The sequence below is a fragment of the Sinocyclocheilus rhinocerous genome, unplaced genomic scaffold (genome assembly GCF_001515625.1).
Source record: "Sinocyclocheilus rhinocerous isolate Xijiao unplaced genomic scaffold, SAMN03320098_v1.1 scaffold69, whole genome shotgun sequence".
In the NCBI taxonomy this organism is placed as follows: Eukaryota; Metazoa; Chordata; class Actinopteri; order Cypriniformes; family Cyprinidae; genus Sinocyclocheilus; species Sinocyclocheilus rhinocerous.
In genome coordinates this window covers 262,085-278,392 of record NW_015667272.1, presented here as the reverse complement: position 1 = coordinate 278,392, position 16,308 = coordinate 262,085, and the positions used below count along the sequence as shown (strand labels likewise).

General features: G+C 39.0%; 1 protein-coding gene across 2 annotated transcripts in view; it reads right to left on the bottom strand.

Moving 5' to 3' along the window:
• Positions 1-16,308, bottom strand: part of LOC107733504 (serine/threonine-protein phosphatase 2B catalytic subunit alpha isoform-like) — a 57,047-nt gene that overhangs the window by 24,537 nt on the left and 16,202 nt on the right. For both annotated transcript variants that reach the window (XM_016545148.1, XM_016545149.1), the window contains exons 2-3: positions 11,261-11,461; positions 1,582-1,706 (exon numbers count right to left, since the gene is read on the bottom strand). In XM_016545148.1, the coding sequence (XP_016400634.1) occupies positions 1,582-1,706; positions 11,261-11,461 (326 nt within the window). The remainder of the gene's footprint in view (positions 1-1,581; positions 1,707-11,260; positions 11,462-16,308) is intronic.

Genomic DNA, 16,308 nt, shown 5'->3' with positions numbered 1-16,308 from the left:
GGAGACAGCAGGAAACACATCCACGTAACGAGTAGACCAGACAAAAGGGAAACTTAACAGGCAGGAACTTAAATACAAGGGTAATTAATAGAACACAGCTGAACGGAATCATAATTAAACTAAACAAGGACAGGAAAATGACCAAATAAGGAAACACAGAAAGGCACATGAGGAGCAAAACACACAAAACACGGACCAGAGTCTGACAAATTTATAGTAAATACTATAGTGTTTTTGAACCATACTATAGTAAAGTACTTGAATTAATTTGTTGTGGTAATTCTATAGTTGCTGTGGTAATATAACAACTATAGTAATATAAACAAATTACTTTACCCAATACTGTACTAAGTTTTCTACAACTATAGGGTATATTATTATACTACAATACACAACAGTTTACTGTAGTAAAAACTAAAGTATACTATAGTATTTATTAGTTTATCAGTTTACTATAGTTAATACTACAGTATGCTGTAGCATTCATTAACAAAGTGTTGTAAATACTATAATATATACAGTATAATACACTTTACTATAGTATGGTTCAAAACACTATAGTATTTGCTATAAATTACTATAGTATTTTTTCACGTGGGTGTACTACTATATATTACTATATGTAACGTCTGCAGGTTTACATAGAATTTGTTTCTTTATTAAATATTTGGACAAATGTAAAACTGCTTTGCAGCTATCAATAAGACTGCAGAGATACTACATGGAATATTTCTTATAATGTGTGCACACAAAAGCGAAGCAAATATTTGCATCATGTTATTGCTCTAGATTTCCCTTGGGATGTTTTTCGTGTCACTTGTGTGAATAAAAACATTGCGTAATGCTCTTCTCCATTTTCTGATACAACAAGACATGTCAAACCGGATGTGTCAATAAGCTCATGGCTGATTGGCTTGCGCGACAACGCGTCATGCAAATTTTCTGTTTGAGTTTAAACTTTTCAACTTGCGCGAAACACGCAATTGAGGTGTATATCGCACGTTCGCAGCAATCGCGTTGCTCAATTCGCGTCATTCACGTTGCCCGGCGCAAATTTGCATCTATTCGCATCTTTGCATTGACTTTGTATGTAATCTACCCATGCAAATAATTACATTCGCTTTTGGTGCACACACACCATTAAAAAAAACGTCACACCACACTTATACATTTTTATAGTATTTAGCTAAGTATTTTTAAAAATTTAATATTAATGAATATTAATTTTATTAATATTTATGCATGTTTATTTATTAATTTTCATTATGACAATTAACTTCTTTTGTAGTTTCTGTAGAATTTGTTTATTGGAAGTAATTTTAATAATTTAATAAATTTAATAATGCCTTCAGCTACCAGTAAGAGTGTAGTTACTTTTTTTAACACCATGTTTGAATCAATTCTGTAGCTTTCCCCCAAAATCAGTTGAGAAAATGCTTAATGCATATTCAGTCTGGACCTGGTTATGACTCAAATGAACCTTTTCATTCAAATTAATCATTTCTTTCAATTAACTTGATTAAAAATGGTGAAATCATAGATGGATGGATGCATATACTATCCCAGTGCAACTTTTCTCACCTCGATACTGAAGTAACCCCGGTCCACATAGTCACCCAGGAAGAGGTATCGTGTCGTGGCTGGAGAGCCTCCCACCTCAAACAGTTTCATCAGGTCGAAAAACTGCCCATGGATGTCACCGCACACTGCATAAAGAAAGAGAAAGACAGAGGAAAATATTGACTCGCTGAGCTGGATGCAAACAGCCTCAGCTGTTTGTTCAATATACAGGATATACAAACATTAATCCATGGCGGATTCATACAGCCATAGCTATTAAAATCATACTGTAACTGCAGCTCAATGACAGCTGTGCACATCTGGGAGAGTGAACCTATATGAAACATAGCTGGCCTGAAAATCTACGTTAGTCCTTTGCAACACAATTCTCTCTCTGTGAGAGAGAGAGGGAGCGAAATGCAAACTCCTGTTGCCATGGAGACATGAATTTGATGAGAATAAAGAATGAAATAAATGAGGAGTTTGCGTTGGCATGGAGATGCTGCCTAAGCGTTTGCCCCAGAGGCCTCTCAGCCTGTAGTGTGTGTGGGTGTGGCCACGGACAGAGAGGGAAACACACGCATTTAAAACCCTCTTAGCTCATGCATCACGTAAGAAAACCCAGATATCAAGCCCACGTCACTGACATACAAAGATAGAGGTTGAAATGAGCAAGTGTGTTTGTTCCGACTCTGAGCTTGTGGGAAGGGAAACGAGTTGGAGAATTTCAGTCGCTTGAGGAATCTGATTTTACAGCGAAAGGTCCAGATTGTGTGATATGACCTACTGTAAGTGCGTCACCATGCTTGAGACCTGTGGAAAAAAATGTGGAGCATCTCACTTCCTGTTTCTCCCGCTTTAAAGACACCAAGAGATCACTTGACAAGCAGTTTTCTTTCCTGTGTTAACAGACACTTCAGTGTAAAAGTCTGGTGTCGGCAAGATTTTTTAAACGTTTTCCAAAGAAGTTTCGTGTTCACCAATGCTGCATTTATCTAATCAAAAACAGTGAAAACGGTAATATTGTGAAAAATTATTACAATTTACTATAACTTTATATTTGAAAATATTTTAAAATGTTATTTATTCCTGTTGAATATTCGGCATCATTACTCCAATCTTCAGTGTCACATGACCCTTCGAGGAAATCATTGTAATATGCTGATTTGTTGCTCATACACCATTTCTTATTGTGAATGTTGAATGCTCAATATTTTTCCAGGAAGCATTTCTACATGATTTTCTGATGAATTAATAGTTGAACAGAACAGGATTTATTTGAAATAGATTTTTTTGTAACATTATAAATGTTAATCAATGTTTTGATCAATTTAATGCATTGTTACTGAAAAAAAGTATTCATTTCTTTCAAAAAAACAGACCCCTGTTTTTCTTACTGACCTCGATCTTTTGAACAGAATATATGTCCTACTGAAACACGAAGGCAAGACATACAGAATATGGATACAAGATATAGAACTACGCAAAACTCAACAGTCTCTAGGCAAATCATAACTATTTTAAGTTTCAGCAAATTATTTCTTATGACTTCATATGATGTCATTCATATGTTATTTATATGATCGGCTCACACTTCAGTGACGGTTGTGTTGGGGCTCATACGACATAGCCGCCCTGTAAAATAGTTACCATTTCCCATGAGATTGTGTTAGCGAAACTACTTTTTTTCAAAATTGATCATTTTGACTAGTCAACTAATCAGTCTTCAGGGAGCCATGTATAACAGGCTGGTTTCAGGTTCACCAGAGCCCATTCAGTTTACATATGACGGATTCAAAAACAGCTAAGTAGAGTACAACAGAATAAAACGATGCGTCTCAAAACGCACCAATGATGATGGAAAACTGAAAAAACAACATTAGGCATGTCATGACCAAATATGTCCATTCTGAATGTATACGGCTGAAGCTCAGTACAGGGTCAGCATGCTAATTAAAGCACCACCGTTAAAATATAACAAAAAAATAAACAAGAAAAATCTAAAAATCTTTTTAGAAATAACCAATAAACTTTACTTATGTCACAATCATGATTTGCTTGCTACTTGCTAGGTGGTTGCTGGGGGAGGGGCATTCTCATTCTAGAGGCAATTTGATTGGACAAAAATCTTTGTAGTGCAGGATTACTCATCAATATTTTTGTCTGGCTTTCCCAGAAGAGAAATAATGCATATTTTGAAGTTGGCAGAAACAAAAAAATCACTTTTGTGACCTATATACTGTGTCCAAGTGAAATGGCTTTTCGAAGGAGAAAAATGTGTAGGACCATGAAGAACTGATTGGATTGTTGTCGTTTGCTAACTGATGCAATCTCATGAGAGTGACAGGTTGTTTGAAGCAAGAGATCATTGTCCCGCCCTCCAGCCAGTGCAAACGCCATCAGAAAAAAAAGAGGGGGAGGGGAAGTTAATGTTTCTGATTAAAGATTAAAGGGGCACATGAATTATTAACAAATAATTATGTGCATGAATAAATCATTTAAACACGAAAAAAATAAGAATAGTCCATTTTAATTGCAAAGCAACTTCTAAAAGTGAAATGTATCACCATTTAGGATTACACTAAAACAGACAAAGACTAAAAGCCAAAAATGTTTCATTCAGACTGAGTATTTTAATCAACTCTACAGGCCTTCCTCTACTCTAATGTTTGTTTCCTAAACACACCAGCATTCATTTTTCAAGCTTAATAAATGTATGATGTTGACCTCTTCTTATAACGCTAGCTCACTATAGGGACACAAGCATTCTCTCAGGCTCTACCCAAACAGCTCTTTACTTGGAGATCAATACCCAAATCAATAGATCCATTCTCAAAACGACCATTCATTTAGCCTTAAACGTCTCAAGGGAAGCGGCTTAAATTAAGATTCCTCACGTCAAATGAATTAGCAGACTTATCTAGCCTAATCATACAGCAGCCGTAAGCAGTCCACCGAGTCTGACATACATGCAAAATGGGCCATTAACATGAACCATTAACACACATTATAGAGCAAAAGCCCTAAAAGTAATCAAGCACTGCGGCATAGTCAAGAAGAATGAAAGCCTCAAGAGGAAATGGTGTCGAGAAGAGCTAAAGGGATCGTTTTCTGGAAGGCCGAGGCCACGGGGGCTACAGTTAGCGCTGCTTCGCTCTCTTTCTTTCTGCTGGAGCAAGGCTGATGAATGACAGGGAGGTGACAAGTTGAACTCTCTCTTGTCTGCGCGCTCTCGCTTCTTCACCAACTGGTAAAGAGATTCTTCCGCCCCCTTGTATTCAGCTGCTACCGCTCCAGCCTTCTCACGCTGTGCTTATTTCCCTTCTTTCACCCTGCCTCCTCTACTGCACCCAAGCCATCGATAAAAACGCAGATGCATTGTGGGAAACGGTGCACGATACCATCTGATTTCGTCTCATAGGAGGCGGGAGATCTAAGATGTTACGAATCGAGTGCAGAGGATCATTAAAAATACAAAATGCATTTATTTCGTCCGCACTGCTGTTGTTATGTGAAGGGTCTCACAGGAGCAGGAGTTCTCCATGTATACCCAGGTGGGCTCTTTCCCTCCGGGCGCCTGGTTTTCTCATGACAACTTCAAACTTGCTCGTCTGGCAGAGCTCCACTGCTGTCTGAAAGTCCCGTTGTTTAAGTCTTTGTAGATATGGATAGGTTTATATAATCCGAATCGGAGGGAGAAAAAAATGCAGATATGCCCAGTCACATTGCAGAATAAGAGCTGCATAATGCATGGGCAAATCAGATGCGCCCGGGCTGTGTTAGTAAGCGGCGTTTACTGTATATAAATGAGCGGGTCCTGCATATTGAGACATTACATTATGTAAGAACAAGTATATGAATTGTGCATGAAAATGATCCCGGGTCCCGGTGTTAAGTGCTTCTGTTTAAACGAACTGGCTGGTTCGCTGAGCTGATTTTAACTGTGCTTGAGGAGAAACAGGTATTAAATGTGCAATTAACATGCTTGTTCACATTCTCGGGTCACATGCCGCCCGAGCACATGAGGAGGAGAATGTAGATGGAATCCGATGTGTGTCATGGTCTCCCACGGCGCCGACTGAATGCTGTTTGTCTCTGCGCTCCTCCTGTACTCCTGATACACTCTTAAAAATAAAGGTGCTTAAAAGGTTCTTCACAGCGATGCCATAGAAGAACCATTTTTGGTTCCATAAAGAACCATCTCTTTCTTACCTTTTTATAATCTGAAGAACCTTCTTTCGCCACAAAGAACCTTTTGTGAAACAGAAAGGTTCTTCAGATGTTAAAGGTTCTTTATGGAACCATTTAGACAAAAAAGGTTCTTCTATGGCATCGTGACGCACCTTTATTTTTAAAAGTGTATCTGATCAATCCAACAGCTCAAACCTCTCGCTGCTCTTGTCTGTTTATCTCCTCTGTCTCTTTTCATGTCTTTTATGTTCATCTGCTTCTCTCCTCTCATATCCTCCTTTTTTCTTCCCTTTCTGCATTTCCCTTGCTCTCTCCTCTTCATCTGCTCTCTTCCTTCTCTTATCTGCTCCTTTTTTGTAGTCTACTTATATTCTCTCCTCTTCTTTCCTCTCCTCTCTCAAATCATTGCATGTGTTCATTTCTTTCTTTTTCTCCTCTTGTTTTGCCTTTTCACATCCTCTCCTCTTCTGGAATAGGATCTCATCTATTTAACTCCTCTTCGTTCCTCTGATATTCTTCCTCTCCTTTCACTGTTCATCTTCTATTTCTCCTCTCATCTACTCCTTGTGTCTCAAATATTAATTTCTTTTCCTCTTCTTTTATTTAACTCCTCTCATCACTCTCCTTTCACCTGCTCCTTTTCTCCCTTCTCTCATATCCTCCCATCTGTTCATTGCCTCTCCTCTCCTCTCCTCTCCTCTCCTCTCCTCTCCTCTCCTCTAATCATCTGTGTTCATCCCCTGCTTTCCCTCCTTTCTTTCCATCTTTTCACCTCCTCTCCTCTTTTGGAGATAAACAGGATCTCATTTATTCATCTTCTCTCTCCTCTCACCATTCATCTCCTCTTTTCTCCTGTTCATCTGCTCTTCTCCTCCTCTCATCATCTGTAATCTTATTATCTTCCCTTCTTTCCTCTCTCAAATCACCATCTCGTGTTTATCTCCCCCTTTCTCTGTTCTCTTTTCACCTCCTCTCCTCTTTTGGAGATAAACAGGATCTCATCTATTCATCTCCTCTCCTCTGTTTTTCTTTTACTCCTCTTCTTTCCCCTCTCTCATCTGCATATTAAGTCTCCTATGTTTTTTTCCTTTCTTCTTATCTAACTTGTTTGACTCCTTTCTTCTCTCCCCTTTGAATCTTCATCTTCTCTATCTGATCTCATGTTCATCTTATTCACCCATCTGTTCATCACTTCTCATTTCTTTTCTCCTCTCTGCTCATCTGTTCATCTTCTCCTCTTTTCTTCCTTTCATCTACAGTATTCTTCTTTCCTCTCATCTATGTACTTCTCTTATACTCCCATCTGTTCCTCACCTCTTTTCTGTCCTTCTGTCATTTTTATCTCCTCTCTTCTTTTATCTTCTCCTCATCCTCGCATCTGTTCATTTCCTCCTCCCCTACTCATTCCCTCTTATTTCATCTGCTCTTGCTCCTTGCATTTGCCCCTTTTCTGTCTTCTGCTTATCTCCTCTCCCTTCCATGAACACATGCATTCATCTCCTTCCTCTCCTCTCCTTTCATTGATTCACCTCCTCTCCTCTCTTCTATTTATCCTCTCTCCTCTCATTGCTCATCTAATCTTCTCTCTCTTCTTCTTCTTTCTCATATTCTCTCTCTGGTTTTTCTGTTCATCCCCTCTCCTTTCACCTCCTCTCCTCTCACCTCTCCTCCTCATCCTCCAGTTTGTTCTTATTCTCTTCTTCCCCCAACTCATCTGCTCCTCTTATTCTGTCTTCTGTTCAACTCCTCTCTTTTCTTTTCTACTCTCCACTCATCTGTTCATCTCCTTGCCTCCTCATTCTCTCGAGTGTTATTATTCTCTTCTCTTCTTTCCCCATCTGCTCCCCTTTTTCTCCCATCTCCTCTCTGCGTATCTGCTAAATTTCTCTCCTCATCTTTTCTTCTCATCTCCTCTTTCCTTTCATCTGTTTCTCGTACTCTCTCATCTGTTCATCTCCTCTTTCATATCTTCCCATCTGTTCATTTCCTCTCCTCTTTTCTTTCCTCCTCTCACTTCATCATCTCCTGTCCTTTCTCCTCTTTCATCGCATCTGCTCTTCTCCTCTCCTCTGTTCATCTCTTCTACTTCTCACCTCACTCCTCTGGTCTCAGATCATGAGTTCATCTCATTCTTCTTCTCCTCTTCTGAACAGGAACAGAATCTCATCTTTTCATCTTCTCCTGTCACCTCTCCTCCTTTCTTCTTCCTCTGATTTCATCTGTTCTTTTTCTTATCTCTCCTCTTTCCTCTGATCTCTTATTCTCCCATCTGTTCAACTTCTCTCCTTTCACCTCCTCTTCTCTGTTCATCTTCATCTCCTCTCATCTGTTCTTCTACTCATCCTCCTCTTCCCCCTCTTATTCTTCCATTTGTGCATCTCATCTCTCCTCTCCTCTCCTCTCCTCTCCTCTCCTCTCCATTATGTAAGCTGGACTTAATGAGCGAGCAGCACACAGCACAAATCATTCTCAGCATAAATGAATGGGCCTGAACCAGCACTCTGTGTGTGTCCGTGTGTGTGAGTGTGAGTGTGAGTGTGTGTGTGTGTGTGTACATCTGTGTGATTGTGTAAGCAGACTTGATTAACAATAGCATGAGGTGATGGCAATACAGCTGGGTGAAGGTAGTGACAAATGGCAGCAGATATGTCTTTGTTTGCCATTATGTTGCATCACAAAAGAAGCGGATCTACTGACAATGACGGGTCCTTGTGTACACTGTGCCTCCTGCATATTTCATATCCCTTTGATATTAATAATAGACGATCGGCAGGCATAAACTTCACTTGCCCTAATTTTGGCTGATCTGGGCAAATATTCTGAGCACAGGGACAGACATCACACAATCAAGCACGCACACACACACACACACACACACAGTAAACTCTAAACGGTGATAATTGTAAGTATCTCTCTTCATGTGTGGCAGTGACTGTGCAGTGCTGAGTGTGGAGGGGGAGATGCTTATTCTCACATCACCCACTGCAGGCACACAGGGTGCAAGCAGAACTGGATGATGGGAAGAGATTTAGAGAGAGGGAGAGAGAGAATATTGAGCTGTTAGATGCAGATGACTCAGAGGTGTAGGTGTGTTCTGCAGCAGAGAACCGCTCTCTCTCTCTCTCTCTCTCTCTCTCTCTCTCTCTCTCTCTCGCTCTGTAGGTCGCTCTGATCAACTGATGGATTTTAACAGCTGCACTGTCCCAGACAAATCTAAGTGCATGGTGGAATTGAACTCTTCCTGTGAGACTGTGACTGAACTGGGGTGAACTCAAATGCTTTGTGTCTTAAAACACAGCGGAGAGCGACTCCTGATGCACTGAAGCTTGTGACCGTGTGACTTTCTCGGCTGCCAAAAACGGCCTTTGGTGCAGTGATTTTAACATAAGTTGTCTCAGTTTTACAGCCCGCCCATACTGCAAAACACTAATTTTTCATCAGTATTTTTGTCTTGATTTTAAAAAATAAAAAAAATAAAAAAAATCCCAATAAATCCTATATATATGCAACACACATACAACAATAATTATTGCTGTTTTTATTATTATTTTGTTTTTTTACCCTATTTGCAAACAATATGAATAAATAAAAAGTGAGTTTTATGCTTAAAACAAGAGAAAAATATTTGCCAATAGAGTAGGAAAACTAACAAACAAAACTCAACATATATTTTCTTTGAAACTAAACATTAATATCTTTAAAATTTTGCTTCTCAGGTAATTTGATCTTGTTTTAAGTATTTTTTTGTCCTTACACTTAAAAACAAGACAAAATACTAATTAAGAAAATGACTTTTGAAGTATATAGCAACTTCACTTAAATAAACAAAACTCAAGGTACTAAAACAGAATTAAAAATACTGCAGTTTCACCAGCGTGAAGGAGATGTACCATTTGGGCGAGCAGAATCACATTACAAAGAAAAATTTATCATAATAATGTCCATTATCTCTGCGTATTTTTATTTTTTGGTGCGGTTACACAAGGGCCTGCTTCTTTCAGGAGTAAGCGGCTCATACGCGAATGAGACAGCGGAAATCACGGCCAGCTGGTGTGCTGACACACTCCTGCAGATGGACGCGGGTATCAAGTACTCAACTCCATTGATTATCCACAGACACTGATAAAAGCGAAAAAAACCTCGAAAAGACAATAATCCATCGAATAGACAAAGACATGCCTTATGTGGTACGTACATTACCCTAATTTTAATTTTAAACTATTTTTCCCTCAATTCTCACCTCATAGTAATGTGATGACAGGTAAGGAGGGAATTAACACACACACACATACACGTTGACGCGCATACAAGGGATCAAACTTCAAAGTGACAGCTACCTTCACAGGTAAACTTAATACGGAAACACCTCGAGCGCTTGCTCGCTTTGCCGCCTTTTGTTTTCGTCGGCCTTGTTCATTCTTTGAACTTCCAGTCGGGTGTTTTGGAGTTTATTTTTGTATTTGAGGTCAGGATTGTGCATTCTCACTCAAGCTCTCGCTGTCTTGCTGCTCTTTAGTCCTGTTTGCTGACGGTATCAAAGCAGGTTGTCACGGATATACAGTTAACACGTGCAGACGGCGTCAGATAACAAACTGCATTATGTACACACACAGATGCTAATGCACAGACGCTCTTTATCGACTAATGTCTGAAAATACATCCGACCCTGCTGCAAGACATGGCACAGATAGTTATGGAAGCCCGTTTCAGCCACTGAATAAAAATAAAAATAGAATATTGTGACTTTTTATCTCCCAATTTTTCCCACAATTGCGAATTTGCATCTCACAATTCTGAAATTTTTTCTCAGAATTGCATGATAAAAACCTTTTTGCAAGTTTATATCGCACAATTCTGACTTTATAACTCACAATTGCAAGTTTATATCTCACTATTTTTTTCTCGCAATTCTGACATCTTTTCTCAGAATTATGACATATTACGGAGCTACGCATATGACATGCAAAGAAAAAATAAGTAAATCGTGCGCACGATTTACTAATTTGTTCCCTGCACAATTTATTAATTCGGTCTCTCGAATTATAAATCGTGTGCACGATTTAGCAAATCGAGGGAACGAATTAGTAAATTGTGCACACAATTTATAAATCGAGGGAACGAAATAGTAAATCGTGCACACGATTCAGCCTACTATTTTTTTCCTGCATGCCATGTGTGGGGGTCCGTAACATATAAAGTCCAATACTGAGGAAAAAAAAGAGAGACTATTTTTTTTACAGTTGCAAGTTTATATCTCACAACTGACTTTAGTTTTACGAATTGCATTTATATCTTGCAATTCTGACTTTATAACACGCAATTGTGAGAAAAAAGTCGGAACTGTGAGATAAAAAGTCGCAATTACCTTGTGTTAATTTTTATTCAGTGGCAGAAACGGGCTTCCATACATAGTCACTTAAATGCATGTCAAGCAAAACCATCCTTTTAGTACTTTTTATATTTATCTTCATATTGTATGTGAGGAAAGGAGGAAAGAATAGGGAAGTACCTGTGACAGGTGCCTCTATGTCCAGCATGGTCTTCTCCTGGCGTAAGATAGAGGCCCCATCATTTATGATTCGAAGGGCCACGGTCTCCTCCACTCGGCCCTCTTTAGTGAGGTGGGCTTTCAGTAGATCCACCCTTGGTTTCCCCTCACAGTCAAACACCTCCTTCATGGTGAGGCGGTGACTCAGGGGGAAGGGAACGGCTGAGGGAAACACAAAACAGAAAGTATACATTAGAACTTGATTGTTATAGTCACTTTTGATAAATCAGTTATGTTGTATTAGCATAACTCAGTGGTCAGTTGCAACTATTCTCTGGGCAAGGGCGTGTCTACGTGGTGGCCAGGGGTGGCACCGGCCCCCCCTGAAATTTGGCTGGCCACCCCAGGTGCCCCCCCTACCAGATGTCTTGCGATAGGCTTGTTTTTAGTAAATTTCTTTCACTCACACATAACTGGACGTGTGCTTTTAAATATTGTTCTTTTAGTAGGCATGAGGACCGCTTTCTTCTCTTCTTTATGCTTAATTTTAGGCGGTTTCTATAGTGTGATCTTAATGGCAATGTCGAGATCGCATAATGTTACGCGATCCGTGTGCGCGAGGACGAATCTCTCCACTCCCAAGCGGATTTCCTTCACTCACACAAAACTGGACGTGTGCTTTTAGATATTGTTCTTTTATGAATTGGTTTTGCTCTCACTCAGATATTGCTTGTACACGCTCAAACGTTGTCTTCGCATCACTGAAGACGAAGAGCTTTTTTTCTAATTCAGGTGAGGAGTAGGCTTTTCTCACTAAATGGAAGCAAGCTGATTATAGTCAGCCTTCTCTAGTTATTTATTTTATTAATAGCCTGCTTATTTCAGTTAAGTGCTTAAATTGTAAATATGCATTTATTCAGTTATTTTATGTAGTGCATTTGTATTTTGTTGTTTTTGTATATAGTTTTGCAATAAAAGCGTATCAACCAGGTTCCAGAAATAATCACTGAGGGTGCTTCTGAAATGAGTGAGGGTGCTCTAGTCTAAATGCACATTTTCACATATTTTGTCCCGTCTGTTGCTATGGTTATCACTATGTCAATCACTGCTACTTCGAGAGTGAATCCCGCATAAATATACTGACGTCATTCCCGAAACTTTGCAACGTGTGTGTGGCCGAAAAACAAAGTTCTAGGCTATATTTTAAATGGATTATTGACTAGAAAGCTTGCAAAGAGTGCTCATAACCACTAAAAAGCTTTGTTTAGTGAGTGTACACGATAATTATAACATACATCATCCCCCCCCCGTGCATTCTTGATGAAAAAAGTATGCATTTCTTTCAAAAAATATGAAAACATAAATAAATAAAATAGATGGAGTTAGCATGATAACAGTTAACATGCTAAATAAAGCACCACCACTAAAAAAAAATAAATAAATAACTGACCTCACTTATTAATTAGATGATGGTTAGAGTCAACTAACCTAGTTGACCCATTCTTAAAACATAAATGACTCTCTGTTAACTTAACTCCACAAAAAAACTGTTTTTCTTTAATCATGTCTGCCTAACATCATCGTTTGCTCGTTAAGCTCACTTACAGCAATGCAAAATTGGCCTTTTATCACAAAAACAAAGCCAGAGCTGCTATGAGTTAGTTGACTGACAAGTCATAATAACAGCTGCTTATTAAGCTTCCAAAGAGCTGGATGTGAATCATTGATAAAGGTGCCGATTCTCAGCTGCGTGAAAATTCAATTTAGAAATTAGACGGAGAAAACAATATCTGCACCAAAAATTGGGGCAAAGGCAGTTTCTTTCTGTTATGACTCACAAATGTGTACACTGATAATGTGGGACTTGGCTTCAACAAAACATTGGCATGGTGAATTATTTACGCATGTGTGCTTGCGAAGATTCGCCCCACACTGTACAGAAATAATTACTGAGTGCAGTTACAGTGCCATTGAGAAGAAATGCTACACATTGTTCATTGTCCATGATGACACAGTCATTCAGAGCAGGATTTCAGAATAAGACTTCAGATATGTGGGCAATTCAGTGAGAAAAACATGCATTTTGGATTGCTGAGTAGAGGCTAGCAGCAACATACACAGCTCAGAGAGAGAGAGTTACAGTAGGGGAACTGGGAGGGAAGCTCAGGGCAGAGACTCGTGATCAACACAAAGCTAAACGTGATCAACACAAAGCTAAATAATTCATGTTTGACTTGAGGGGGAAAAAAGAGAAATCTCATGTTCCTGCTGCTGGGATAATGAGACTAGGCCTAGCATAGGATTTTAACAGCAGTAAAAATACATCCCATTCAAGTGTGTGTGTTCTTGCGTTGCTTCTGTATATGTTTGGTCTCCTTGGTCATGTGAATTTTAATAAATCGAAACATGTGGTCACATTAGTGAAAGTTCAGCGAATTTTCACTGGAAAAAAGGTCCATTGTTTATTGTCTATAGTGTAGAAATGTCACTATTTTTTAAACCAAGCAGCTTTCTGTTGGTCAGAACCAATTTGAACCTGTTGCGAAATCTGTAAGGAAACCTTTTCCCCTCATGCTTGCACTTCCAATCACATTCCTATTGAAATGGCTGAATAAAAAGTTGGCAGAACAATGCTAAATATGGCCGCTTATTAATGTTTCATATGTTGACTATAATGCAAGATATACTGTATGTACAAGACATTCCGGAAGCCTATTAATATATGCTGTTAGTCCTCTAGCCACTAGCATGTAAAGCATAAACACATTTTGTTGTAGTTATCACTTATGGAAAGCACCAACGGCAATGTTCACACAGCCTTTCTGCGGCTTGCTATCCATTCCAGTGAAATGTGCATGAAATTTTATATGCATTGGTGTACAATATTTTCATTTTATTAAAATAGAAAGTCTGATTAGGGGGAACTAGAACCCAGATCCCCCATATGCAATAAGGTAACATCATTAAAAAAATCTAATTAAAACCCCAAATTGCACTAAAATTATTTATTTATAACTTTGGTAATAGCAACATTCCCTGTTTTGACATGGAAATAAATAAATACTTGATCTCCAAGATCAATATCTCATGTAGACATTGTTTATCAAAACAGTGAAAGATTATGCTAAATAATTTCTGCATAAGGTAATTAATATTCATGAGCCAAGCCTTCACCATTTTGTGAAATCAGAAACAGCACACATCTCTGTATTCTCCAACTGTCCAGACAACTTTTTTAAACAAAGCAATGCTCTGTCTTTTGATTGCAGACTTTGCTATTTTGGGAAAACCGAGGACAATGTAAAACACTGCTGAGATCTCTTCTGAAACATCTGAGGAGACACATGTGAGATTACTAGGGCCTTTTTCTCTAGAGAAAAGCAGAAAAAAATTCCTGTAGCTTACCTATAAAACAGATCTTAAAAATAAAAAATATTAGTGCCATCAATAGATTAAAATAATTCATCATGATTATTCTAATGACTTTTTTTTGGTAGTTAACACATTTAGGTCATTTAAGACAAGAAAATATCTTTGTAATTATGACAAATCCACTTTATTTCAAACTTTTTTATTATCGGAAACTGGTAGTATTGATAAATTAATTATCCACAATTTATTTTGTGATTCCAGAAATTTCAAAAACTGTTTGTTTTTCAATTATTGGAATAGATATTGAGGGAAAATAAAAATAAATATGTTTTAAAGGGGTCATAGGATGCTACATGCACTTTTACAAGTTGTTTGAACTGAAATGTGATGGCAGTGTGTGTACACAACCACCCTATGATAAAAATCCACCCCGTGTTTTTTTTAATCTACTAAAATCTTTACCCCTTTCTCAAATCGAGTTGATCTCAGATGCCTGTCTGTGTGATGTCACAAAAACTGGCCCCTCCCACGATAGTTTGACAGTAGCGTTTCAGCACAGACTGGACTGGTGTCTTACCTTAGACCCGCCCTGAGTGAGCTGTCATCAGTCCGCCAGTGTTTCACCGCCGGAGCAGATATAGACAAGAATGACTCCTAAGCGACTGAGGTGTTCTGTTGTTGTAATAACAAACATAGCAGTCATCATTTACTCCCGACATCTGAAGATGCAGTGGATTACATACCATTGAGAAATTTTAACCAAACTATGTTACAGACTTTTCATTAAGACCCTAAAGCAGTGGTCGGCAACAGGCGGCCCGCGGGCCAAAACTGGAACGCCAGCAATAATATCTGACCCGCGCCCGCAGCCAGATTATTTTGATAGCGGCTGGTTCTGAAATAGATCTGTCACGAGTCATGACAGCAACAGTTACTCACAATCAGAGTATGTGAGCGGAGCCCGGAGTGGAGCGGTGTGATTTTGACTGGAGCGAGGAGCGGATAGCGTGATTTTCACTCGCTCCAAGAGCGCTCCATCACGAGTACAATTCATGCCATCAGCCCGTAATATAACTGCATATTTAGCATGAGTTCACATGTTAAAGGGGTCATATGATGCGATTTCAAGTTTTCCTTTCTCTTTGGAGTGTTACAAGCTGATTGTGCATAGATAAGATCCCTGAAGTTGCAAAGACTAAAGTCTCAAAACCAAAGAGATATTCTTTATCAAAGTTAAGACTCTGCCACGCCCCCCTAAAACGGCTCATTCTAACACGCCCCCACATATCTACCACACTATATGGAAATATTTGCATAATGCCACCCAAATGTTCACGCAAAGAAAGAACGCGTGGTTTCAGTAACCGCAGTTAGGGTTGAAGCAGCCATGTCAGGGAGACGCTGTGTGTTTCAGTGCGAAAGCAAAAGCACTTTATTTGGATCACTTACAACAGAACAGCAATGCATTTTATGGACGACCGTTCCGTGAACCTAGGAGAGGAGGTAATTCTGACTTTGCTATGACAATCTGGCGCTTCTGAATCAGCTACTGTTTTGTTATTAGTTTAAGTATTTGCTATTGACTGTTCAAATGCGGAGTGTTGGGCATGTGTGTGTGTGTGTGCGCGCGCGCGCATGTGTGTGTGAGAGAGAGAGAGAGAGACAGCGTCACATCACAGAAGAGTCAGCTGTCTTAA